Here is a 26,094-nt window from a genome sequence, read left to right on the forward strand (position 1 = left end):
AAAAATCTTGTTCAGCTTTCTGCCAGCTAGGGATTTGTTTCCTCCCAAAATGGCTAATGAGTTAAGATGAATGTCTTCCACAGGGAGCTCCCTGCTTCATCAGAACCATCTCATTTCTGTTTCATGCATTCTCAAACTGTAGATCATCGGTTTTGTTTCCCCATATGCTCTTTGTTTCCTGTTGCACTACTATAACTGGGATGTGCAACAGTTCTGAAATCACAGCTTTCCAAGCGGCTGACAGTGGGATCATACTTGTTTTATCACTACTCCCACATACAAATCCTGCAATATCATTTCCAGCAACACTTTGTTTTTTATCACAGTTCTTAGTCTGAGAAAGTGTATCCAGTCACTGTTATTTATAATGCTTAAAGGTCCATGTGGCATCCCAAGAACATAAAGAGACGCTGCCTGTGCCTGTGCTCTTTGCCAGGAGCGTGCTTTGGGAAGCAGGGAAACCTCACATGGTTCTCCATGTTGTATCTACACTGTTGTATCTACACTGTTGTATCTACACTGTCCTTAAACTGGTCCTGTGTGCAGCCTGCCAGCTGACCCCACACTGACGGGCTTCACGAGACTCCCAGCGTGCCAATTTATCTTCCATGTCACATGGGCAGGGTGACCAGCGTGGGATACACGGTGGAGAAGTTCCCTGGGTCCAGTCCATCTGCTCTCTACTTGGAAAACCTGCAGCTTGCTCACCAAGTGTTAACTTCAGTTGGAAAGACGTAAGAGACATTTAGAATCACATTTACAACCTTTCTGTAAAATTCCTTTCTGAACTGGGAGTATCTGCTAATGTCAGGAACGTTCAGGGGTTACCTCAAGAGATGACCTTGAAGTTCAGATGTTGCAGCCACCTTCAGCTGGGTCTGGGGCCACAGAAGTGAAGATACTGAACCTGGTGCAAACTAACACCTCATTGCACCGAGCCTGCCTTGGGATGCACTGCGGGGGTACAGGGAGACAGCTTTGTGCAGGCAGCAACTCAGTCAAACTTTAAGTCCCCACCAAAACCAATGGCCAAAACTAATTAACCCCAATGGTAATCACAACAGCACTCCAGTGACATTTGACAGGTTCAGTGTAGCAGCCAGGGATGTTGTCACTGCACGGACAACAGTGATGACTCAAAGCCACACTCACTCTCACTCAGGGGGACCCAAAAGGTTGGTTCTCCTCACCCAAAGGTTGAAGGATCACTCATGGATATCCAATAGAAAAATACTTACCTGGTGGGGGTAAAGACAGTCCTGGTCAGTCTCCTCATGTGCCATCCCAGTCCCAGCAGAGCTTTTCCCTCGCAGACCCACTGGACTCCAAAGGAACACAGGAATTCATGCTGCAAAAGCAACGAGATTCCCATCAGCAGCCATTCCTCAGTGTGCTTTGCCCTCTGGGGTATTTTTAGCTACAAGGCTTATGAAACCCATTCTCTTCAATAAAACAGCATTTTAAAAAATTAAGCAGAACACAAAGCACATGTGCAGAGTTCTGTGAGCCAACTGCAACATCTGGAAGTAAATCTGTCTGTCTTCAGGTAGTGATTACAGCCTGCCCTCACTGTATCCATGAGCTTCCTCCCCTGTGAGGCCTGCCCAGCAATGGGGCAAGGGCACGAATTTGATGACCCGGGCTTTGAATTGGCAATTGTGGACTGGAAGTCCCAAGAACTTCTGGAGCACCATCCTGTGGTGCAAAGGCACCCTAAGGCAGCCTCCCTAAGGCAGCCCATTGGGCTAAACGTATAAATTCACATAAGAACACATGATTAGAGGTCTGGAGCATGTCCCCTGTGGAGACAGGCTGAGAGAGTTGGGGTTGTTCAGCCTGGAGAAGTGGAGGCTCTGGAGAGACCTTAAAGCCCCTTGCAGTACCTAAAGGGGCTCCAAGAAAACTGGAGAGGGACTTCTGACAAGGGCATGGAGTGACAGGACAAGAGGGAATGGCTTCAAACTGACAGAGTGCACGTTTAAATTAGATGTAAGGAAGTTCTTTCCTGTGAGAGTGGTGAGGCCCTGGCACAGGTTGCCTAGAGAAGCTGTGGATGCCCCATCCTTGGAAGTGTTCAAGGCCAGGTGTGACTGGGCTTGAAGCAACCTAGTCCAGGGGAGGATGTCCCTGCCCATGGTGGAGGGTTGGAACTAGATTATCTTTAAGGTCTCTTCCAACTCAAACCATTCTGTGATTTGGTGGCACAGCTACACCCTGAAGAGCTTGACTTGGGCTTTACAAAATTATGCATTCTGTGAACCGAAAAGACCGCAGTTAGTAGAATTTTCTTAGTCCTTAAATAATTTTTAAAACTGGTTTGGGACTATTCTTTTCCAAGCTGTGTTTGTGCTATAGGTATGGCTTAGTTTCTGCGGTGTGTAGGATTTCCAGCATATTTTCCGTGCCATATGGCATTTCCACTTCTGCTTGCAGATCGTTTTCAAGGCACACGAGCTAATGGGTGTTTTGCTGTGTCCCTCAAAATATGAACCATTTATGCACAGGCATGTACCTGGAGAGTGAGCGGCTCAGAAGATCCTGCAGGTATCCAACAAACACAAACCTGTCTATTGGTCTTAAATTTAAACATCTGCCTGTTCAACCTCTGAGACTTGTCACTTCTGAAGCCTACTGCAGTCATTACAAAGGATATCACTTCAAATACCTGATTTGAGATGAAGTGCTTATAGGACTATGAACAATAGCTGGCAGATGGCTATTCTTTACAGTATCATGAAGTACATCAATATTTTATAAGCTTAAATGCCCTCAGCTGCTGTACCACCTGCCAGGTTTGCTTTTGTTTACTTTCCCCAAAATGCAAGTGGTGGGTGACTGTTTCAGGTGTTACTTCCAGCCTTTCACTTGCCTGATCATGCCCTGGACGTTTCCAGAAGCTTTGCATCTCCCAGCTCTGCAAAACTGATGATTTAGGCAGAGGTTTGCCTGTACAGCATCAGCCACCGTCTGATCTGGAAACACTGCATTGCACAGGAAGGGCTGTGCTGAAAGCAGGGATGGGAGTGGGACTGGGAGCAGGAGGGTTTGCCCTTTGCTTCACTATTGAGTGCTGATGTCATTTTTCTGGCTGCCTAAAGGACTGTTTTCCTTTCCGTTGGGGTTGTTCCCTTGCCCTCACCCAGTCCCATTGTCTGCAGGCTCCCTTGGTTTGCTGAGGTTCAGGTTTCACCCATTCAGGCCTCTCTTCCTGCTTTTGGTGACTCCTGCCATGGGAATCAGACTTGAATGTGTGGAGTGCTTGCTGCCTGATGAAAGGGCATATTTCTGTCCCCTCTGTCTGTCAAGCAGATTTTCTTGATCTCCTTCCTTTTTTCCCAAATTTTCTGTCTCTTCTAGCATTTTCTTGCCTTTTCCCATTCACATCCTTCTGTCTTATTCTTTCTGTTACATCAGTACTCTCTCATTTCTTTCTCTCTCCTTTTATATGTTGATTTAGGTTTCAATACTCTTTTATCTATGAAAAGTACACACGGAACAACATTTAATACACAGTACAAGAAAACTTTTTAAAAATCTCTCTTTAATACCAAGTAGTTTTTCAGTGAACTGAAAAAACGCACAACACCAAAAATATGTCACTTCCCTGTATATCCCACATCATAGGAACTTCCCAGAGATCCTTTTCTACATTGAGTACACAGATAATACAAGATGACTGTGCACAGCAAATACAAAAGCCTGGCTGAAGAAGGCACGTGTGGCCGTATCTAAACTGAAGCATAGGATGGGTTTAAAACATGGAGTATTTTCCTGAATCTGAATTTTAGATTCTTGTTAACAGGATTTCATCCTGCTCCCACAGCAGAAGGAGAAGGGATTTGGTGAAAGAGAGGGAAAAGCTGTAATCAAATCATACAGCTTTCAAATCAAGGAAAAGTAGAACATAAAACAGAGGAAGAAAAGGAAGGGTAAGAAGACAGAAGATTAGATTTTATTGGCAATGATGCACAACAAAACAGAGCATCAGCTTCATCTTTTGTGGTTTTCCAGGACAGTAGCTGAAAGATATGTTTTTGTAAACTGCAGATCTGATGTAGAGTTACAGCAAGACAAGGAACCAGGAATCTCATGACAGTATTTTATAGAGTCAGTGTTCAGAGCACAGTCACTATTAAAGTTTATTATCAGTCACCCATAACCACCAGCGTGTCAGAAGTAACTCAAAGTTAACAGAAATAGAGTAATTTCTTAGACACCAACAAATTTAAAATCCTCAAAGGGATTCATTTTCATGAAGTTACAAGCAAATGAAAACGGGAGCTTGTAATAAAATGTGTCAATGCTCTGTGCTGTGATAGTGTATCCTGCAAAAGGTGTAATTACTTGTCTAATGTAGTGCAAAAGTTAAATCTTTATGACCTTTTCCATTTGCTGCTGAAATGAGCAGAGAAGAGTAAATGACTGATGGAGCAGAAATATGTTCAGTTCAATCAGGTAAAGCTCCTAGTGGAAGATCAAAATCATTTTTTTTCCAGCAATGTGGCATTTAGAGTTTTTCCCTGCTCATGCAGAATTTATGTAGCACAACGTGAAATGGGGGATGCAAGTTGGGCTTTGCTTTTTTCCTTCCCCCTCTGCCTCGAGCCATCTGTGTTCGGTCCAGCCTCCTGTTAAGCAGGGTGAAGGTTTCCTACGAAGCCTTAACTGCAGGAATAGCTTGCCAGGGAAATGGAAGTCCTATGGCACTTATCTGTTCCCTAACTGAGCCCATATGGAACCATAGAGTGTAATGAGCCAAGGAGAGGGTGGCCAAGCTGTTTCACACCTGTGAGGAGCAGAGTTTGTTTCCCAGGAAGGGGCCATTGCACAACTGGCACCCAGGATGCCCAAACATGGGACATGAGGTAACTCACATTCCTGGCTGATGAAGGAGATGTGCTCACAGATCCTGCTGGGGCTGGTGTTTACACCAGGTACCCAGTTTCAGGGAGCCACAGTCCCTGCATACAACCACCATTGCTGATAAAGGCACCCCTCACCTTTGGCAAACAAAGCCAGCTTTAGTCTGTAAAACAGGACGAAGCTTCCCAAACTTTTGGCAAATACCTTTGGAGTGTAAGCATGCTTTATCCTTTTTATGCAAAGAAAAGCTTTCTGAAAGGTGAGGTACCAACCACCAAATAACAGGCTTTTTTTCTCGAAGTTTCCTTACAATCCAATAATTTACTATCGCATCTGGAGTTATTTCTCCTTCCGTAACCTCAAGATAATAAGCAGGATTCAGTCTGACCACACTTCAGATCGATCAACATCACGAAAGGTGGATTTTCTTAAATACTGGGTTGAGGGGAAAGTGAATTTGTGCAAGGACACACATACCTTGAGATATATGAGCCAATCGGCTTAAAATGTTGTTTTGCCCTGACCTGACAAGACTTGCTGTCTGGCAACACATAATCTCTTTGAATGTACTCCCAGAAAGGTGATGGCTGTTTGAAAACCCTTCTGAACTGCAGTTTATCTCGATGGCTGACACCTTAATAGAAACGACAGAGCTCTGCGGGAGCCCCGGGACGAGCAGGTATTAATGGGAGTTTGTGTTGATTCAGGGGAGAAATGGATAAGGAAAGACTCAGAATCAACTTGTTATAGGTTTTGTGCAGAAGTTTAAAAAATTGTGTGTCGAGGATTTCGAAGCAGACACTGCCAATGGGGACTCCTATTTCAGTGGATAAAGCCATGGGGCTTTGTCCTGCACTTCAGGATGTTTTCCTAAGAGCGTCCTGCTCTTATTCGTCTCCGTCAGTGCGATTTAAAGTTGTGCATTTAAGACTCAAGTAAGCTCCTTTGCAAACACTCTTGAGAATGGGATCAAAATGGGAAGAGATTACAAGTAATCTAATTATGTTACGTTCCATTTGAAATCCTTCAGTGTAAAAATTAAAAGAATACGACCCAGCTTTGCAATATGCTGGAGTTCACATGGAGGTGGCACGAGCATGTGGGGGTGAGGCAACATGTGAGAAAATATCATGTGTTGGGTGTTCAGCAACGTTCACTTTAAATAATCTAACCCTGAGGCCTAGAATGGTTTGGTGAACTAAAAATAAATTCTAAGAACTTTACACCCTCTGTCATTAATGTGATGCTGGCCTTTGCCTCTTATTGTCTGGCCACAGCTTATGAAAAAGCTGGAAATCAAGAGATCTTGTATGAAAAAATCAACAGCAAACACATTGTTGGTCAGCAAGGTTGTGCCTGAGCAGCACAGACACTGAGAATTGACATCTATCTGCTCATGGGACAGACAGTGAATGCCTGTTGCTGAATGGTCTGTGCATTTACACCATAACATTCACCTTCCAGTAAGGGCTGTAAGAACATCCATAGTCACTAGAGACTGTTTTGAGTAATTCTTCATTTCACAGTCTTTCAAAACCGCACAAGTTAATTAAATTAACTTTGTAGGACAAGAAGTTGTAGTTTCACTGAAGTTGCACCACCTTATGATCCACAATGAATCAGGCCTCAAATTATGGATTGAAAGTCTGATATTCACGTGTTCCAAATGTACTTGGAAGGAGGATCTAGAAAGCCCTGAGGTCTCACTCACCTCATGCATTAAGTGCTTCAGGGGATCTGGTGGGAAGCTCGGGTGTGGTACTTCCCCACCACATCACCACCAGTGCTCCTGATCCATGAGTGATCAAATTCAGAGCTGATTTTGTCACTTAGGTTTTGGAATTAAGGCTGTCCTTCCTAGATTTGGGCCAGAGCACCACCCAAACCCTGAACTGTCCTGTGAGGTTCCTCAAAACTGGGACTGTAGAAAGTTCTTCAAAACTTCTTGTCCAGCTCTATTTTTATTATCCTGAGTTATGTCAAAACTGGATTCAGAAAACAGGTTCCTTTTCATTTTGAATTCAATCTACAAGCTGAAGAAGTTTCTACAAAATCCCCCTAAGAAGGAGAAGGTTGGATTTCTCTTCATATTCTCCTCTGATTTTAGAAAATGGATCAAGCTTGAAAATTCAGACCTGCATTTTGCCCTCCACCACAGGACTCACGTTCTAATTGACTGTAAGAATGCAGATCATTTGCCAAGGCTCTTTCTAGCCCAATTCCAGACATTTGGGCACATCTTGATCTCATGTTGCAGTCTGGGTCCATCTGATCACAAAACAGCAGTGAGGGAATCCTCATGTTATGGTATGTGCTCTACAACCAAAAGACACAAATACAGTTAAAACAACGAAATAAGTTCTGTACCAGTTGCTGGCCAGATGGTATTGTGAATTGTTATAATTCATCAGCAAAACAGAGGAAGGAAGTGTTTTAAAGCAAGATTATATTATTTTCCTTAAGTTCTTATTATGAAATCTTCCTGAGGTGAACTTTCAAGACTTGAAAACCCTTCCAGAGGGGATGAATGGAACAGGGCAAACCGGAGATTTGCGGGGGAGGAGCTGAAAACAAGGGAAAAGAACAACATGCTGGTGAAATAAAGGAAGAATCCTTTACCAAGCTTTCACTTTGGGAAGACAAATGAAGAAAAATACAAGTAACAGGGGGGAAAAGAAAAAGTTGTACATAAAAATATATGGTGTTTCTGTCCTCTTAATAATTCCAGATTGGAAAGCACTCAGGGTCTTCCCTCCCACTGGAGGGAAATAAGCCTGAAAGCTGAGAAAGCAGATAAGGCCAGCAGTGACATATTCACTATATAGGGAGGCTGCAAGATTTAGCAAATTACTTCCAGCAAAATGCCTTGAGATCCTTAAGAAAAAATGCTGAGAAAAATGCATTTTATTTTTGCTGTCATTTAAGAAACAAAATACATTTGAAAACCATGTGAAAAAACGTGTCTTAAATGAAAATGACCCCTGACCATGAAGTTCACTCCAGTCAAATAAAACACATCCTGTTTTTGTAACTTTTTTATACAAGGCAGATCCTGCTCTGTATAGAATTTCTAGCCAAGGATTTGACCCATAGTTGAAATTTTATTAGAAGCAGGGGAGCAGGTAATGGAAAATACATGGTGCTGCTCTTGCTTCACTTAAGATAAAGGCTGAAATCTGAATTTGGGAAATTATAGAAAATGGAGTAAGTTCATTGTACTGTCTAATTAATTTTTTTATTCTATATCTAATTTTATATATTTTAATTACATATATAATGTCTAATTAATTTTTTAAAAATTTAATTAAAAAAACTAACTGATCTAAAATTAGTTGGTACGAAGAGTTTAGAAATCCTCTGGCAGGACCAACATAGCCACAGTATCAGTTAATTAAATGACACAAAATGTATCACTTAAAATACATCCTGGACTTGCCATACAGTCATGGATATCTGTCACAAAAGCTGCATCAGCCTTTCCTTATATAATTTTGTTCTGGAACATCTGCACTGAGATAGAAAAGCACAGTCGTGTTGTGTCCTGCACCCGTCACACCCAAGTCTTTTCCATAGGAAGATGGAATCGTTGGTGACCCTCCAACACCCTTATTGTGCATAAAAGAATCTTTTTCCTCCTTGTCTAGACTCTGTGGGAGAGCTGGGAAAAGCTCTCTGCAGAGGCTCTGGAGAAGCTGTAGGTATGTGGGGCCACAAGTGTACCTAACCACTGGTTTTGTGAAACTGCTTATCCAGAGGCTGCTGAACTCTGTTCTACAGCCTGTTTCCTGCAGGAAGGCAGCCCAGAGGATCTCCACATCCAGTCTCCAGGTGGGATGGACCTCACTTAACCTGAGGTGTCTGCAGTGTACGTGCCTGTATGCAAACCAGGTGTCTGGGCTCCCACTCTGGGTGCTGGAGGGCACTCAAAGGGCTTGAGGGCACGAGGCAGCTCATTATAAAACACTTACGGGTGACTGGACTGATTCCACTCTAAGCTCCACTGACCAGCTCTCCATTGATTATACTGGAAAACAACTCCATGAGTCCTTGCTCAGGTGTGATCAGCAGTCAGTGAATCCTGAGCCCTGTCAAGCTGACAAGCCCCCAGTGCCTGTGACAGCCAGATCCCAGGTCAGCACCTACGTGCAGACACCTAAATTTAGGTGTCTTAATCTGCTGGCTGAGTCTAACCTTTACATTAGGTAAATGAATCTGCTTCCAGCCAACTTTGTGGAAACACAGGTTTAAAATCCAGATTTGAATGACTTTGATGAAGCAAATGGAGAGAAGTAGAGTGTTTGGAAAATATAATCTGAAGTGCTCTGAGAACTGAGTATAAACCTGTATAAGAACCAAACAGGAATGTGCTCTGTCTGTGTGGTATCTTGTCTTTAAATATACACATACCTCCTACTCAGCTGCTCAGATGCCAGAACAGGATCTGCCTTTGTAGAAATAGATCAGGATCACTCGTCCTTTTCATGATTATAAGCTCATTTTCTATTTTTGAGTAGTAAAAACACACTTTGTCATTGTTCATCGTTACTGACAAGAAAATGTTTACATCAACAATCCTAAAGATTCTTGGTATTTCTGTTGCAAATGAGAATCAAGGATTTATAGGTTTTAGTGCTTTCAGGTGGTGGCATTGTGTACCCATGTGCTAAACACTTAGCATTTATATAGAGTAAAAAACATCAGGCACAGTCTATTTTTGCAAGAGATGGTCTATGTAACTAAATGTTTTCAAGGCTAATTAAAGCATTCTCATACAATGACAGTGAGTTTCAGACAAATACCTTGTAATCAGGCAGCACTCCAAATCTGCTCCTGTGTTCACACTGGATATTGCTGATAATTACCCTCTTCCCAATCATATTATCATAGAAAACATAACTGGAAGGGACATTGAAATGGACTCATCCACTGCATTCTCCTACCCTCAGCTGGATTAGCTATACCTGAAGTTTCTAAGTACACCATTTTTAAAAATATATTAAAATAATCTCTTATTCTTTATGGGTTTTGTTGAGGATTGGACAATATTTGATTTCCTTTTGGGGTATGGGAATTGTTTGGGTGAAAGAAATAGGTCAAAAAATCCCCCACACTTCTTGGTTTATTCCAAATCTTGGACAAAATGCAGCTACAAATTACCTGTCCATACAAAGAAAGGAGATTGGCTTTTTTTGTTCCAGCTGTCATGTTTGGACATAACTGGAAAGGGAACATTAGACTTGAGGATATGGAGAGGAGAAGTATTCTTCATCTACATCCTACCTCTTCCTACAAAGAGTAATAAAGTCTTCTAATGATAATAACAGGTGTCCAAGAGCCAGAAAACTATTTCTGAGTAATTTCAAGTCATGCAGGTCTAATAACAGGACCAGAACCAAATTATCCTCTTGGATGCGTGTCAGCCTTTTTTTACAAATGAGTGGAAGCCGTAGGTGTGCAGCTGAGCAGGATGTAGTTCACAGCCTGCAACATTCCTTACACCTGAACCCCTTCCCATGGTGAATCAGTGTGAAGCTATAAAAAGAAAATGGGGATTCCTCGAGACAAATTTTAATCCCTGCTCGAGCAGAAAAGAGCAGATGGAAGAAACAAACAGTGTGTTACAGAACTCCCCCAGCACAGGACAAATCCTGAGGTGGCCTAGAGCTGATGTAGTGAAGAAACGAGGGGACATCAAAACATTTTTGGTTTTATATCATGTGATCAATGAGGCTGTGAGCAGCCAGATTTAATTTAAAACCAGCATTAGAGTTGCTTTAGTTTAGCTCGTGTATACCCAGCTTTAGTACCTAAACTTGAAGATCTGGGCCAACATTTTCAACATATTGCTGCAAACATTCCTCTGTGTACTCTGTGTGTTTCACTCCTTAAATCTTCTTAAAAGGGAAGGTCAGAAAGAGAAAAAAACCCAAAACTATAGGTGTTCTGTCTCACATCTATAGCGAGAGCAGTCTCCATTTCTGAGGGAGCCAGGTCTCAGATGGAGAAGCAGCAAGCCCTGAGAGCAGCTGCTGAGGCAGGAGTGACAACCACCCCCGGAGCCACTGTGCAGTGCTGGCTCAATGTTCACCACGTTCACTGGGTGTTTGTTCCAGCCCCTGTGCTCAAAATCTCTTACATCAGCTTCATTCTACTCCTGTGACTGTTACTCCCAACAATCCTCTTTTCAGAATCTCTTCTCCTTTCTCTCTTCTTTCTGTTGATGTTCTCAAATTGACTCACATTACCAAGATACTACATAACCTGCGTGCTTGCTTTCAGCTGCTTTTCTGCAGCTCTGAGTATTTTTGGAGCAGGGAGTAGAGTGTCTTGTAGTGAACAGCCTTGTACTTTGTCAGCCTTAGGCACTCCTGTAATAAACATGATTTACCATCCTAATGTCCCTGTAATTTCACTTCTATAGGTTGGTCCAGACCTAGGCAACTGATTAGTGCTAATGTGCACTGAAGAAAAGTAATTGGTGTTCCAGTATCAAAAAGCTGTGCAATTATGTACTTAGGCTGCTCTGCAGTTTTGGGGATCCAAGGTGCTGTCTGAATTCCATTTTGTGCTGTTGTGGCTCTGAGATTGCACAGATATTATTATCATAGAATCACAGAATGGTTTGGGTTGGAAAGGACCTTAAAGATCATCTGGTTCCAATGGAGTCTGGATAGCACTGCATAGCCAAAAGCTTGAAAATAAGTCTTCATGAACTGTCATGAGATGCCACTGCATCAATGCTTGAAAATTGCTGTGCCAGGTCCAGGAAACCTGGTGCTAGTAAAATCCATAAGAATCCAGCCACCAGCTTCAGACAGGACTGGGGTTCAGCTGGCTTGCACAGTCAGAAACTCTTCTACCCTCAGCAATTCAAATGAAATGCTGTACCACTGTCAACAACCAAATGTGTATGTTCATGAGAAACATGAAGAACTAGAAAAACTTCACAGCCATAATTAATTCATAGAATCATGAATCATATAGGCATAGAATTTCATATGCCTCAGATGTCCAAATATGTGCTGTTCATCTTCCTGAAGGTTCCTGCTGGGGACAGCAGTGTCAGCTGAGGTGCTCAAGTTCCTAGAGTTGAACACACTAAGCACAAAAGGTACTTCTGAAAGAAGAAATAAAAAAAAAGTCATAGAATCACAGAATATCCTGAGTTGGAGGGGACCCACAAGCACAATGATCACTGAAGTCCAAATTTAAATAAACTACTACCTAGAAATGGCCTTCTTTTGCCTGCTCCAGAACTAAGCACATAAATACCAATGAAGGAGAAATGCAGGTGGCCGTGTTTAAAAATAAGTGATATATTAAACTATTTTATTTTGAAGAGACCTCGCCAAACCCTCGTGTTTGCATACTGTACAGATCTAATTGGACAAATCATGTACCCGTATTTAAGTAGGATGTAAATTGAGGAAAGCATTTGATTTCCTTGCCCCTGGTGACAAGGGAGGTGGAAATTGGCTTGCACATTTCTCTTCTGCTGCCTTGTGAAACCCAAGCAAAAGTTTCTATCACAAGTGGTGTGAAAAAGTGAAAATAAAAACAAAGATAAACTAGTCAGTTGGCTGTTTAAAATAAATGGAAGTCTAAAAATTCACTAATGGGATTAGTTCATTAAAATATTCACTGGTAATTTGTAAGTCCATTGCCATGTTATGAATTTTTGCAGTACTAATTGGTTCAGCTCTCAATAAAACAGATGAATAATGATGAAAATCTCTAGGTTACTGTAGTTGTTTTTGTGCAGGAGGCTATTCATAAAAACAGCAGTGTAATTTTAAATGTAGGAGTTTAACATGATCGTGAGGGTTATTTTAGCCTGGTTTCCTGTGGAAATGTGATCAGACTGTTCCTCTCCTGCTCCATTTGACAGCAGGTTGGGGTTCTCAGTCATCTTCAGAATCCACCTCTCCTAAGAACAGTGATGGCTGGATACAAACTGGAGACCCAAATTACCACCTCGAATAAGAGAAGAGCCACAGACTTTGCTGGGCACTCAAGTGTTGTGTTCGACCTGCAAAACCCCAACCTCCCCACACCACAGCACGTGTGCTCTGTGAATGGTGGGGAGGAACGGGAGGAAGGTGGGGGAGTGAGAGGGTTGGTGACACGTGTTGTGTTAGGGGTGTAGCAACACGGGTTCTTTCTCCAATTACAGAACTAGCAAAGACTGTTTACTGCTAATTTGAATTCTGCCATGCACTGTCACAGTAACCCGAAGTTCCCCTTATATGTAATCCCTCTCTCTCAGTGTGTCTGTTTGGCACATACACAAACACCCTGTGTCTCAGCTTCCTTCCACCCCCCCATAACTCCTCTCTGAGCGAAAGGCAGGGCTGGGTCTGGCTCCAGGAGATGAGGATCGATGGACACACACGTGCTGATGGATCGGTCAGCAGGTCACACAAGAGAGATGATCCCTGAGCTTCTGCTGCAGCCTTTCCCTCAGGGTAAGCATTTGTTTCTGTCTTTTTTTCTCCTCAGCAATAATTTTTCCTGCAACCTTTAACATCTCTTCCAATCTCCTTGACAGATCTGGGGGACTGGCAGACATAATTTGCCGAAGCTTCTTTTTTCCTTCAGAAGTAAAATAATTCTTTATTATAAAAATGCCCCTTTTAATGTGTGGGTTAGCATTCCCTAAATACAGAACAATTTTCTTTCCTTGTTGTGTATTAATGTTTCCTCTGCCTGGAAACAGGAACCACAAGCACTTTGACACAGAGAGTGACAGGATGTTTCTCCACAATATGGGACAGCTGTGTTGGATCAGGCCATCGCCCCTTCCTTAGTGCCAGCACACTGTGAATTTAACATGGGTGGCCTTGATAAGATAAAAGGGCACTGGAAGAGTATCAGGGCCAGCTGCACACCCTGAGCCCAAACTGCTGCCTGCCATTTCCTACCATAAAGAAAATACACATGAGCACTTGGCAGCTTCCCTGGTGACTCCTGGTCCTGCCTCATGGCTGCCACATCTGTCACAGCACAGGGGAGATAAGATGTAAGGTGAGATAAAGTAAAATATTGAGATAGATAAGTCACTGCCAACCCATTAATGAGCGGCATTCTGGGTCAAGCCCCTTCCAAGAAATGTTTCACCTGAGGACACATGAAAGCCTCCTCCTCCTCCTCTTGTCCCAGTCTGCATGGACATGCCAGGCTTCAGCTCCTGACTGAACTAATTTTTTCTGGGACTTTGTAAACCTTTCTACCCGAGGTGGATGTTGTCTGTGTTATCCCTGTGGGCCTTCTGATGGTGATGGTGCCGCTAAGGAACTATTAACTATTAGGGTTCTGTCCTTCTCATGCAGTATTCTTATAGGATAAAAGTCCAATTTCATTGAAAAATAAATATTTTCCCCAGTTTTAATATGATGGTTGTTATGAGATGAAAAGGATTGAAAGAAAATGAAACTAGCTGAAAATTGGCCAAAGGGCAGGAAACAGGTGAACGGGAAGAGTCCAGAAAATTCAACATATTTTGCTACAGAAAAGAAGTTACTTACAGAGGGAAGGACAAGGTGGGTAGAGAGTGAGAATTGTCATTTGCAGAACGGGCTGGGAGCAAAGCCAGGCCATGATGGCTGTTCACAAGTATAGACAACTTACACCAAATTTTTGCTCTTAGCCCTAAACAGCAGCTACAATTTACCTCTTCGTTCACAGCAATGTTTTTGTCTGTAACCACAGCAGAGAGACACTGACACCTGGAAGTGAATCCTGAGATACACTTGGAGGATTGTCAGGCTGGGAGGATTCTGGCCCTCTGTCCTTCCAGTGAAGTCCCTGGGCTGAGATCAGTGTTTGTACCTTTCTGCACAAATATAACGTACAGAATGTACATTGTGGCTGAGGGGAATGCTCACATCACCTGCAAGAGGTATCTGACCCGTTTGCCTCGGCTCCCAGCTGTGCTGATTTTGGCTGGGACAGGAGTTAGTTTTCTTCGCAGTGGCCTCTATGGGGCTGTGTTTTGGATTTGTGCTGGAATCAGTGTTGATAACACAGGGATGTTTTCATTATTGCTGGACAGAGCTTACACACAGTCAAGGCCTTTACTGCTCCTCGCCCCACCAGCGAGGAGGCTGGGGGTGCACAGGGAGCTGGGAGGGGACACAGATGGGACAGCTGAGCCCAACTGACCCAAGGGATATCCCAGACCTTATGACATCATGGTTGGCACATAAATCTGGGAGAAGAAGGAAGGGGGGAATGTTCAGTGATGGTGTTTGTCTTCCCAAGCCACCATTACAAGCGTTGGAGCCCTGCTTTCCTGAGGGTGGCTGGACACCTGCCTGCCAAGGAATGAATTCCGTGTTTGATTTTTCCTTCTGCGTTTTTTGCTCTACCCATGAACTGTCTGTATCTAACACACAAGTTTCCTCACTTTTACCCCTCCGACCCTCCCCCCAGTCCTCTCGGAGGGAGGGAGCAGGAGCAGCTGCGCGGGGCTGAGTTGCCAGCGGGGGTTAAACCCCGACTCCGGTGCAATCAATAGAGAGCAGGAGAGCAGGAAGCAGCCTGGAGAGGCACCGGGAGCAGGCAGCTAATTTAGACACTCTGACCAGCCCTGCGGGGGAGAGCACGTCCCTATTGATCGTGTAGGGAGCCTTGCAGGATTAACTATCTAAATTGGGAACCTAAGGTTAGATGCTGTGAGGGCAGGAATGAATGTCACCTTTTTTCCATGCCTGTTATAGCCTCACATATAGTTTGTAATTTTGATCATTGTTCGCATCTTAAGAATCTCACAATTGGAAGGCACATACAAAAAAATCTAAAGATAACGCCAGGGAAATATAAATTGCTTTAAAAGTGAGGACAGTGAAGGATAAAAGATGAGTGCGGGGAGGATAAGAGAAAAACAGCAAATAAAGAGGAACAGGGATGGGTGTAGTGACAAAAGGGTTGTTCACCTGGTTCGCAGGCTGAAGGGAAAATAAGTAGCGTCCATTCCACGGAGCAGTGCTGCCACACAGTGACAGAGGAGCAGCATCTGCGAAGATTTGCAGCAGAATTGACACTGGGGCTTTATGTCTAATGTCGAAAGCAAACAGGACACTGGACCGTTTGCCGAAGGAATGCAAAATGTAGTGGCAGGAGGCAGCAGTACTGCCAGGTAAGGACCTCATCTGAGCCTGACTGGCAGGTGTTTAGCCTGGTTCACAGGTTACTAAAAATTCTCAGTAGCAGTCATGGAGTTAAAACTGAATTCAAATCCTTTATTTTATCAGAATAATCAATAATTTCTTTCTAAAAAAATTACTTTTTCATAGAGTACACACTAAACTTCTCTGATAGTCTCCCAGACTTTAATCCTATAACTGGTTTTTAATTACTACTTTTAGTAATTAAAGCCTTTCTAAAGAGAAGGCTGATTTATTACTTAATCTTTCTCTAACTAAAGTATAATAATATCTCTTCAAAGGAGAAAAAAACAAGGCTAGAACCCAAAGGAGGTTTGGTAGCAATGTCTTGTGAATTCCAGGTGTAGACAAAATAAAGTGCCCTTAGCTTCATGCTCTTAGAAAATGCCAGCCCAAGTGGGTATTTTCCTGAAGTTTCTGTGCTATTTCTATCCCAACACGAATACAGAAAACATAAATTGTCTCAGGACACAGTAAAAAATGTTACATGGACAGCACTCATCATGTGGTGCTGGGACTCAGCTCAGAATTCTGGCTAAATAGGAGCAAAAATGTAAAATCTTTTTTCACCTTTTCTTTAGTCAGTGCTGGAGGGTTCCACATCAGAGAGACCATGATGCACTTGTCTATCTCTTTGCTAGCAGAATTCACAAAGCAGGAAAATAAATTATTTTCCTTGGCTTGGGTGCAAGAACAGGGCCCTGCTCTCCCTGTTATCCTGGAACTACTACACACCTGACCAGAATTAAGCAGCACTTAAGTTCTAAAGGTGCTGAACCCCTCTGGCTCCCAGTGGGATTTGAATGCCTTCAGCAGTGTTGAAAAGCAGGTCACAAGATCCTCTGGGAATGCCAATGTTTCATGAGAAATAATTTGCATGAAATTCAGCTAGGGATGTGTCTGCCCATGTTCCTTAGAATAGTCCCAGTTTTTCATCATAGCACTGCAATTGATAGCTAGAAGTGTCTTTATGGATATATTTACCCATTCACATATGTGCATGTGGACATGGTTTACATTTCAGCCACATCCCAACAAGTTCCCTTTGCCCTGGGATGAGCTGCTATTTATAACAGCAGGTGCTCCTGCAAGATGCACGTCCCTTCTGGGATCATTGAAAGCCAAGGAAATAAAAACCCAATTAAATACCTGTGCTTCACAAAGAAAGGGATCCTGTATCTTTATTGTCCATGCAGGCTATTCAGCAACATTATAATGGAGATCCCAGCAGCTGAGCACATTTGAATCTCAAAACATCCTTTCCTGCACAGTGTGATACCCTCAAAGTTTCTGTAAGGATCATATCCCTCCTCATCTCCCTTTTTATTTTATATGAAGGATCAATACAGCTAAAGGTTAGAAAAGCCCTGTCTGGTACTTGCAATCCTGGCTCCTAATTGTCTCCAGTTGGAGCTGTGAGCTCAGCCATAACCACAATGCTGCTGGCAAATGCTATAAAAAGGAAATCTGCCTGAAATTGGAAAAGTTTTTTTTTCAGTACTTTCTCAGAGAAGGCAGCAGCAGGTCTGCTAAATGCGTTGGGGAAGCTGCAGCCAAAAAACAGCCTGTAATGGGGGCGGGTGTGAAAGGAAACATGAGGTTGTCAGTCAAAGTGAAAAAGAACAGAATTTCCAGGGAGCTGGAAACACTATATAAAAATAAGCTTTTTGGAGAAGACCAAAAAAATTCCTTTCCTTGGAGATGGACAGAAAAAGGACAAGCAGATGGAGAAAGAGAAGGCACTGGAAGAAAAAAAAATAAGGTTGTATTCACAAGCTTGAAAGAGATCACTGGTTGGAGTTCCAGGGGATTGGGAACTCTTCCCTGAGTGTTCTCCATGTGATGGCCTTTGCCACACCAAGCAGGGAATTTGAACACTGCTGGGATCTATTTAAGATGATCTCATTTGCTTCTAAATGGATTTTCTTTTTTTTTTTTGGCTACAGATTCCTATCACATATTAAAAGCAAATTTTGGAAAAACTTTTCAGTAACTGACCATGAGGCACGAACAACCATGAGAAAACAAAGATGGGCAAGTGGGGAAAGGCCAGAGCAGAATTAGCTCTCAAGCCTGTCAGTGTCCTTCAACACTGAAACAGGTACACAAACCTACTGTTGCTCTCACATTAGAGCCACAAAGCCCAGTGATCCGAGGGCTTGTGTTAGACAATATAAAATCAGTAAGCAGAAAGTGCATCCCCACATTAAGCTACTGTTTGTATAAGTTAATATATTATTAAACACAAAATTCAAGTGGTTCTTTTATGAGGCTCATGCTCAGAACTGAGAAGCCTCAATTGCCACTAGAGTCAGAAAAACTGCAGGGGTTCAACAGACACTGATGAAAACTGGAGACACATCTGGGAACCTACAAGCACTTGGCAAGAACTCACAAGAATAGGGAGATCAGGAAGCAGGAGCACAGATCTATATTTAAAAGGAACATATGCTGGACATATATCTATTTCATTTTAGGGTACCTGTAACTCCTGGAACAAGGCTGCTTGGTGTTTGGGCCTGTCAGCATCTCTCCTGGCAGATGAGGTTGTTCACCAGCTGCTTCACCAGCACAGCTGCTCCCTTCCCAGGAGGCTGCCTGAGCCAGGTGTGACAGGGAGGGTCATTGCTCTCGGGACTGAACAGAGAACAGAAGAATGAAAGAAATGTGAGAGGTTATATTGCAAAGTGACATTTTCTGGAAGAACTGTTTTGAGTAATTGGGGTCTGCAGAGAGTCGTGTGTTTCTCAAACTAGAAAGACTTACTATGCATCGTGCCAGCAGTTGGCAAAGGAGAGCTTTGGGTTTCAGCAGAAACACCAGTGGAGAGGGACCCACTTCCCCAGATCCAATCCTCTGGTAACCCAGGCAGGGACATCATATAACCCCTTTTAGAAGCCTCCTGAGCTTCCTATTTGTCTTCTCAGATGCAAAATGCTTCTCCTCAAGACAGCAGCCATAAATCCTTTCGTATTTGTCTTGCTGGGCTCAAGGAACAACACTCCCCTCATACCTCATAACAAAGTCTCTGTTCTGTGCTGCTTCTATTCTCTCTGTCCCTCTTTTAGCCTGGCTTCTGGAATGTGGGTGACCAGAAGCATAAGCAATAATTAAGCTGTGAATATATATCCCTAAAATACTTTGAAATTTAAAATCACATTTGAAGTTTAAAATGACCAAATCACCTCTTAAAATCAAATTTGCCTTTTTTTCTTCTTCTGCTTCTTGGATGCATCATAGGGACCACAGACTGACTCTGTGGAATCAATTAGAACACACAAGGTCTATTCCATGACCACGACTATGATGATGAGCTCCCAGTGAGTAAACTACAATCTTATTAATTCCTAAGTATATGACCCCAAGCCCCACAGAACTGAATTTCATCCCATACCAGCTACTCTTGGCCTCAAAGCGATCTTTCACAAGAAGCAGAGCATCCCCCTGTACTTGGCACTGGTGAGGCCACATGTTGAATCCTGTGTTCAGTTTTCAGCCCCTCACGACAAGAAGGACATTGAGGTGCTGGAGCGTGTCTGGAGAAGGGAACGGAGCTGGGGAAGGGTCTGGAGCACAAGTCTGAAGAGGAGCAGCTGAGGGATCTGGGGGTGTTTACCCTTAATAAGAGGAGGCTCGGCCATAAACTAAAACACAAGGAGTTCCACCTCAACATCAGGAAGAACTTCTTTCCATGGAGGGTGGCAGAGCACTGGAACAGGCTGCCCAGGGAGGTTGTGGAATCTCCCTCTCTGGAGACATTCCAAACCCACCCGGGCGTGTTCCTGTGTCAGCTGCCCCAGGTGACCCTGCCTTGGCAGGGGGGTTGGACTGGATGATCTCCAGAGGTCCCTTCCAACCCTAAAAACGCTGTGATTCTGTGAATTCTGTGATTCTGTCGCCTCATCGCTCTCTACAACTCCCTGAAGGGAGGGTGGGGGTCGGTCTCTTCTCCCAGACAACCAGCAACACAACAAGAGGACCGGGGAGGTTTAGGTTGTACATCAGGAGGAACTTCTTCACGGGAAGGGTGATTAGGCATTGGAATGGGCTGTCCGGGGGAGGTGGTGGAGTCACCGTCCCTGGAGGTATTTAAGGAAACACTGGACGCGGCCTGGCGTTTAAGGAAAGACTCGGTGCCCTGCTCTAATTCACATGACGGTGCTCGGTCATGGGGTGGACTCGATGATCCCGGAGGTCTTTTCCAACCCGGCCGCCTCTGTGCCACAGCGCGGCAGCCCCGCCCGCCCCCCTCCGCCCCGCCCGGCGCCCTCCCTCAGCCATGGCGGCCGCGCGGCTCTGCCGCCTGCGGAGGCCCCTCACGGCCGCCTTCGGCAGCGCCGCGGCCGCGGGGCCCGGGCGGGAGCCGCCGGCGGAGCCGCTGACGGTGCGGCGGCAGGCGGGGGGCGTGCGGTGAGCGGGGGCGGCGGGGGGCACCGAGCCGGCGGGGCCCGGGCGCTGTGTCTCTCCCGGTAACCCCGCTGTGTCTCTCCCGGGTTTTGCAGCACCATCGTCCTGAACAACCCGCGGCGGCGGAACGCGCTGTCCCTGCCCATGCTGCGGTGCCTGAGGCAGGACCTGCTGCACGACGTGAAGAGCCGGGAGCTCCGCGTCATCGTCATCGCGGGTACCGCGGGGCACGGGCGGGGATGGGGCGCCCAGCGGGATTTAAACGCGAACCTCCCTCGGAATTGCAGGAGACGGGACGGGAATGTATTGTGTCCCTGCCACCCCCGTGGTCTCCTGCACCCCTCAGACCTCCCCCTATATTCCTGTGTACTCCTCCCACTTCCCGCTCTCATGTACTTAATTCCTCGTTCTCGAACGCAGCATTAACAACTCGCTTGAGTTTTGTTAGGGTTTTGGTTTTAACCAACATGTCTAAGCAGAAACACGTCCCAGGATGTCCATATTTCACAGTCGGGCTGTGCATTGTGCTTACAGTTGGTGAGCTGCTTACTTTTGCAAAAACAATCAGCAGGTGAAATAATTTGTTTTAAAACTACGTCTGAAGAATACTTTAAACGGACCAAAAGCCAAACAGAACAAGAGTTCTAATAGTTACCAAAGTAAAGCAGTGACATTCCCAGATACTGGTTTTGAGCAGGAACAGGCTGAGCTGGGATGACACTTGTTGCCTTTGGTGACAGATACAGACTGGAGTAAACAGGGCTCACAAGGGTTCTGCAGACCAAGTGTTCTGTTCTCCTCAGAGCCAGGATCAGCCAAATTGTTGCCACTGGTTTGTCAGAACTATTTTTAAAACTCTCAGAGGAAGGAGAGACCATAATGTCAATACCACAGTCACTCATAACCCACGGGTGTAAAACAGTCTCTCTCAAAGCCTGTTAGAGTTTCCTTCCATTTAGGTATTAACCTGGAGAGTTCTTGAAGGTAATGGAACTTGAGCCATTCTTATGCCATCTTTCTTCCTCTGCTATTTTAAGATAACCTTCCTCTGCCCCCCCTTCCAAACATCTCAGAGAAATTGGTTATTAATTTAGGATGATGCTGTTTCCTATATATAGGGGAAAACACTTTGTGTTAGTGCACACACACAAGTGGAAGTGAGCTGACTCCACAAGGGTGAGTTTAAATGCACATATTCAGCATTTCCAACAGCAGTTACAGGTTGGGAGTACAATGCTGTGGCAGTTGGTGAGCCCAGTTGCATTTGGGTTTTTTGTTCTAGTTTAAAAAGGAATTGCATGTTCCTGTCGATTGCCAATTCCCTTGCTGAATGGCATGCAAAGGAAGAAATTTCAAGAAAATAAAAGACTTCTCAGGGAATGCTTTGGGTCTTTAATAGAGACTTTGCAGTGGATTCTTCTTCAATGAGGCATAAATGCAGATGGGATTAATTTCCAGATATATATTGCTGATCCCATGAGCTGACTGACAATAATTGTGTGTTTATTTCTGATCCTTAAGAAACAAATCCAGGTTGGGTCTTACATAGTTGTAGCTGGAAATGTCATATCCATGCAAATATCTGAGAAGTCCTGAAGGATTAAAAAGCACCACATTGGTTTATTCTCATAGCACATATCCTCATGACAAAGGAAAACTGTTGTAAGGATTGCATACCAGTAAAGGGTGTTTTGATCTTAGCAAATTCCACAAAAACCTGCTGGTTTGCTGCCCAAACCCTGAACATACTTTTTGGGAATCTCTAGATGACAGTTTTAGCAGTAAAGACACCCCAGCAATCCTTCTGGTTCTCCTCTAGTAGAACAATCTTTTTTTGTTTCTTTTTTTTCCCACTCTGACCCTGAACACCATGACACTAAAAATATTGATGCTTGTTTAGCAAACGTTAATAATTAATTCTGGGTACAATAAATAGGAACTAACTGTATTTATCAGTCTGAGAGCAGAGCACTCCAGCCTTGCTCCAGCTGACCAGTTTGTGTTGTACCAAGGAGCTGTTTTGAACAGTATCCTTACAAGAACTTGGGTTCAGAGCCTTATATATAACTGAGTTAACTGGAATGGAAGTAAAACTAGGCCTTGAAAAGTGTTTATGGGTGTTACTGTGGTTAAATGTTACATTGTGGCAATGTAAAGTTGTCACAAACCCCAGAACACAATATTTTCCAACTCTTGTGCAAAACTCCCTCCCCAAACTCCTTTTTGACCATGGACATCTCACTGACATCCCTTTAGCTGAGGCATTGATGTGCCATTGCCCCTGGTTTCTTGATTAATTCAGACTGACTTTTCCTGAAATTCTTTGCAGCTGAAGGACCTGTATTTTGTTCCGGCCATGATTTAAAGGAACTGTCAACTGAAGATGATGTGAAGCATCATTCCCAAGTGTTTGAATTATGTGCAGAGGTAAGCAGTCCTTTTTGAGTGACACTGGTTGTGTTTGGTATTTAAGAGCAAGCATTGGTGTGAGGAGGGACAGCATTGCTCACTTACTTGCTAAAGCACAGGCTTTTGCTCCAGATTCCTTGCTTTTTGCTGCTCTGCTGTTTTAATGGTGAATTTATGTTTTCCCTGGATTTCTCCACATGTAAATAAAAGGGCTGCAATGACACTATGTATGTCTCCAACAATGGGTACAGTCACAGTGTGTTCCTTAGTTTAGCCAGTGTTCCTTGCAGCTGAGTAGTTGGGCAATGTCATTCCTAGAAATCTGGGGATAAGCACCTTCAAATCACGTGTGATCCAATGTTCTTTCCCAGCATCTAGCAGGAAACTCAAGACCAGCTTAAACATCAAATAGACAGTGTTTAAATAAGATCTGACTCACAGGTTGCCCCATCAGCAGAACATAAAGGTTCTTGTTACAAAGACACAGTCCTGGAGGCTGAGATATTAAAGTGAATCCTGGAGCCTTTGGAGGGAATGGCAAACCCCCCTTTGATTGTGACAGCGCTAGAATTTGATCCCTAATCCTGCTCAGTGTGACAGCAGAAAGTACTTTGAAACCCTTTGTTCTAGTTCCTGCAGTAATAATGATCTCTGTACACGTTGCCAAACCCCTACTTCAGGAATGCTGTAAAAGCCATGTGTGACAGCTACAGCTGAAGGAGCCAAGATCCAACAGTTCTGGGGTTTTTTTTGGTCAGTAGAGAGAGAAAGGTACTTTTGAGGGCTTCCAAAACAGGATTGTGTCTTCAATACTGATCTCTTTCTTTGTACATGCAGGTTATGACTTTAATCCAGAAGCTTCCAGTGCCAGTGATTGCCAAAGTAAATGGCTTGGCCACAGCAGCAGGCTGTCAGCTTGTGGCAAGCTGTGACATCGCGGTGGCAAGTGAGAAATCCAAGTTTGCTACTCCTGGGGTAAACATTGGGCTGTTTTGCTCCACACCAGCTGTGGCCTTGGGCAGATCTCTTCCTAGAAAGGTAGGCTGCCTTCCGAGACATTCTTTGTAATTTTGCAAGAAGTAGGTCCCCATGTCAGGAGTTTTAGTTCCATTGCCTGAACTTTATTTTCCTGCAGTACAACATTCAAAATACTCTATTGCAAAAGGCATCTCCATAACTCTTTGGAGTGGGAAAAATAATAAAGGGATGAACTCAGTTTAGGGAAAGCAGTTTCCCACTGATGCAATTCCAGCCAGCACGAGCTCATCCCAGCAGCACAACAGCTCAGTGATCCCTTTCCTTCCCAACAGACAGCTCTGTGCTTTAGCCCATGATGTTCTCCCCTGAGGAGGAAACCCCTGCAAGTTCAGGATAACAATCCCACCAAGGTATCAATTCTCACCAGGCAGTGACATTTCACTGCCAGCATGATCTGCCTGGCTGTAGATCAAGATGCTCTAAATAGCATCTGAAACCCTCCTGTACTGTCTTCCTGTTTTATGTCCTACTGATTGTGGCTACACATCTCTCACTGCATAAAAAATGGTACGATCTGTAAAGCTTCCGTAACTGAGAACAGGAATTTTAAGTTCTGATCCAACTGGATTTATGCAGACAGACTCTCCAAGCCCAGCAGGGCTCTGCTGAGATGCAGCACAAATCCCATTGCTGGATAAGAGCTTCAGCTTGAAATTTCCCATCTGTAAGGCCATCCTGTTCAAATACAGTGCATAGGGTTTTTTCCAAGTGTGCTGTAGTGTACAGTTGTAACTATTTCTGAATTAGCATTTCTTGGGGGGGTGATTACCTCTTTAAAATGTGTGGGGTATACTTTTCTCTGTGCCACTTTTCAAAGTAGCAAGAGCATTCCCTGCAGTTCCCAGGATTGCCAATTTTACCTTTTAACAAGTGAAATGTTGCCATTGCTTCAAAGATACTAATGAGGATAATCAGCTCTTATGATTCAGGTATTTGCATGAGGAGTCATGGAAAAAAATCCTTATTGATATATAACATTGGACAGTCGCTGAGTATTTGAGGGATTTTTTAATTTGAAACCTCGAGTACCAGATGCTGGAAGCAGCAGGAGACTGAAGTAGCTGTGGCTATGTGAAGTGCATATTTAAAACCATCCAAACCAAACTTAAAACTAAGGCAGGTGATTTCAAAAACTGCACATATGCCCAGCTTAAAATACCAAGTTCAGTCATTTGACATTGTAGATGACCCACATGTCTCTTAATTCCTGGAGCAGTCAGTAGAGATCATGGGCTTTTGAAGAGAAAGCCAGAGGTGTCAGCCTAGGACAGCTGGGCAGGTTTAAAGAGACTAGCTTTAGACTCAGTCCTTCTCTTTGCTGAACCCTCTTAACGTGTCCTTGGCAGTTTAAGAGGCCAGAAGATTTAAATCTTAATGTTTGTTAAAAGAGTGACTTGTACTTGGAGGAGGAGGAGGCTGAAATTCCCCAAACAAAGCAAAGCAGTAAGGCCATTGGATTGACTTAACACAAAATTTTTCCTTGTTCAGGTGGCACTGGAGATGCTTTTCACGGGTGAACCTCTCTCTGCCCACGAAGCACTAATGCACGGGCTCGTCAGCAAGGTGGTACCAGAAGACAAGCTGGAAGAAGAGACCATGAAAATCTCTCACAAGATCTGTGAAAGCAGCAAGTCCGTCCTGGCCCTGGGGAAAGCCACCTTTTACAGACAGATAACCCAGGACCTGGACACTGCTTACAAACTGACTACTCAGGTCATGGTAGACAATCTGACTTTGAGGGATGGGCAGGAGGGGATCGAAGCCTTTATCCAGAAGCGCAGACCAGTCTGGACACACTCTCAGGAAGAGAAGAAATGAGTCCTGTCTCTTAACTAACCTTAGCTGTGCTTTATGATTCTTCACGCAGTTGCCTTTGGGAATTATATTTTTGTTCTTACTGAAAGTTAAATTTGTCTTCTTGCATATGCCAGACACAATAAATTTATTCTAAGTATGTAATAAATGTTAAGAAACATCAAAGAAAAAATGGGTTTTCTCAGCAGTGAATTTAATCTGTGGTTTTAGAAGGAACTCTGTGCTGCAAAAATCAGTTTAAGATGTCCCAGGTTACTTAGGGAGTCACAGGGACTGAGAGAGAGCTCAGATCGTCCTGTTCAGTACTTCTCCCCATAGTTCTGGATGAGAATTTCCATTTATTAATAGAGAATTAAAGGGCTTGGACACATTCCAGAGATGATGGTAGTACATATCA

General features: G+C 43.8%; 1 protein-coding gene across 3 annotated transcripts; it reads left to right on the plus strand.

The window, feature by feature from the left end:
* Positions 1–15,947: 15,947 nt before the first annotated feature.
* Positions 15,948–25,869, plus strand: ECHDC3 (enoyl-CoA hydratase domain containing 3). 3 transcript variants are annotated; one of them, XM_032687164.1, is made up of 7 exons: positions 15,948–16,000; positions 18,506–18,635; positions 19,269–19,348; positions 20,531–20,652; positions 22,765–22,862; positions 23,682–23,882; positions 25,371–25,869. In XM_032687164.1, the coding sequence occupies exons 1-7, from the start codon at positions 15,963–15,965 to the stop codon at positions 25,698–25,700; spliced, it is 999 nt and encodes a 332-aa protein (XP_032543055.1). In that variant the 5' UTR covers positions 15,948–15,962; the 3' UTR covers positions 25,701–25,869. The 3 variants fall into 3 exon arrangements, with proteins under 3 accessions (XP_032543055.1, XP_032543056.1, XP_032543057.1); XM_032687165.1 differs by lacking the exons at positions 18,506–18,635; positions 19,269–19,348 and having other exon boundaries at positions 25,371–25,855; XM_032687166.1 differs by lacking the exons at positions 15,948–16,000; positions 18,506–18,635; positions 19,269–19,348 and adding an exon at positions 20,320–20,438 and having other exon boundaries at positions 25,371–25,855.
* Positions 25,870–26,094: the final 225 nt, after the last annotated feature.

Source organism: Chiroxiphia lanceolata, chromosome 5, assembly GCF_009829145.1.
Source record: "Chiroxiphia lanceolata isolate bChiLan1 chromosome 5, bChiLan1.pri, whole genome shotgun sequence".
Taxonomy (NCBI): domain Eukaryota; kingdom Metazoa; phylum Chordata; class Aves; order Passeriformes; family Pipridae; genus Chiroxiphia; species Chiroxiphia lanceolata.

Coding starts and splice junctions, on each gene's coding strand:
- ECHDC3 (XM_032687164.1), top strand. CDS start 15,963: ATGCAAAATGTAGTGGCAGGAGGCAGCAGTACTGCCAG. Junction 16,001..18,505: donor GGAGGCAGCAGTACTGCCAG/GTAAGGACCTCA, acceptor ATTTCATTTTAG/GGTACCTGTAACTCCTGGAA. Junction 22,863..23,681: donor TGTTTGAATTATGTGCAGAG/GTAAGCAGTCCT, acceptor TTGTACATGCAG/GTTATGACTTTAATCCAGAA.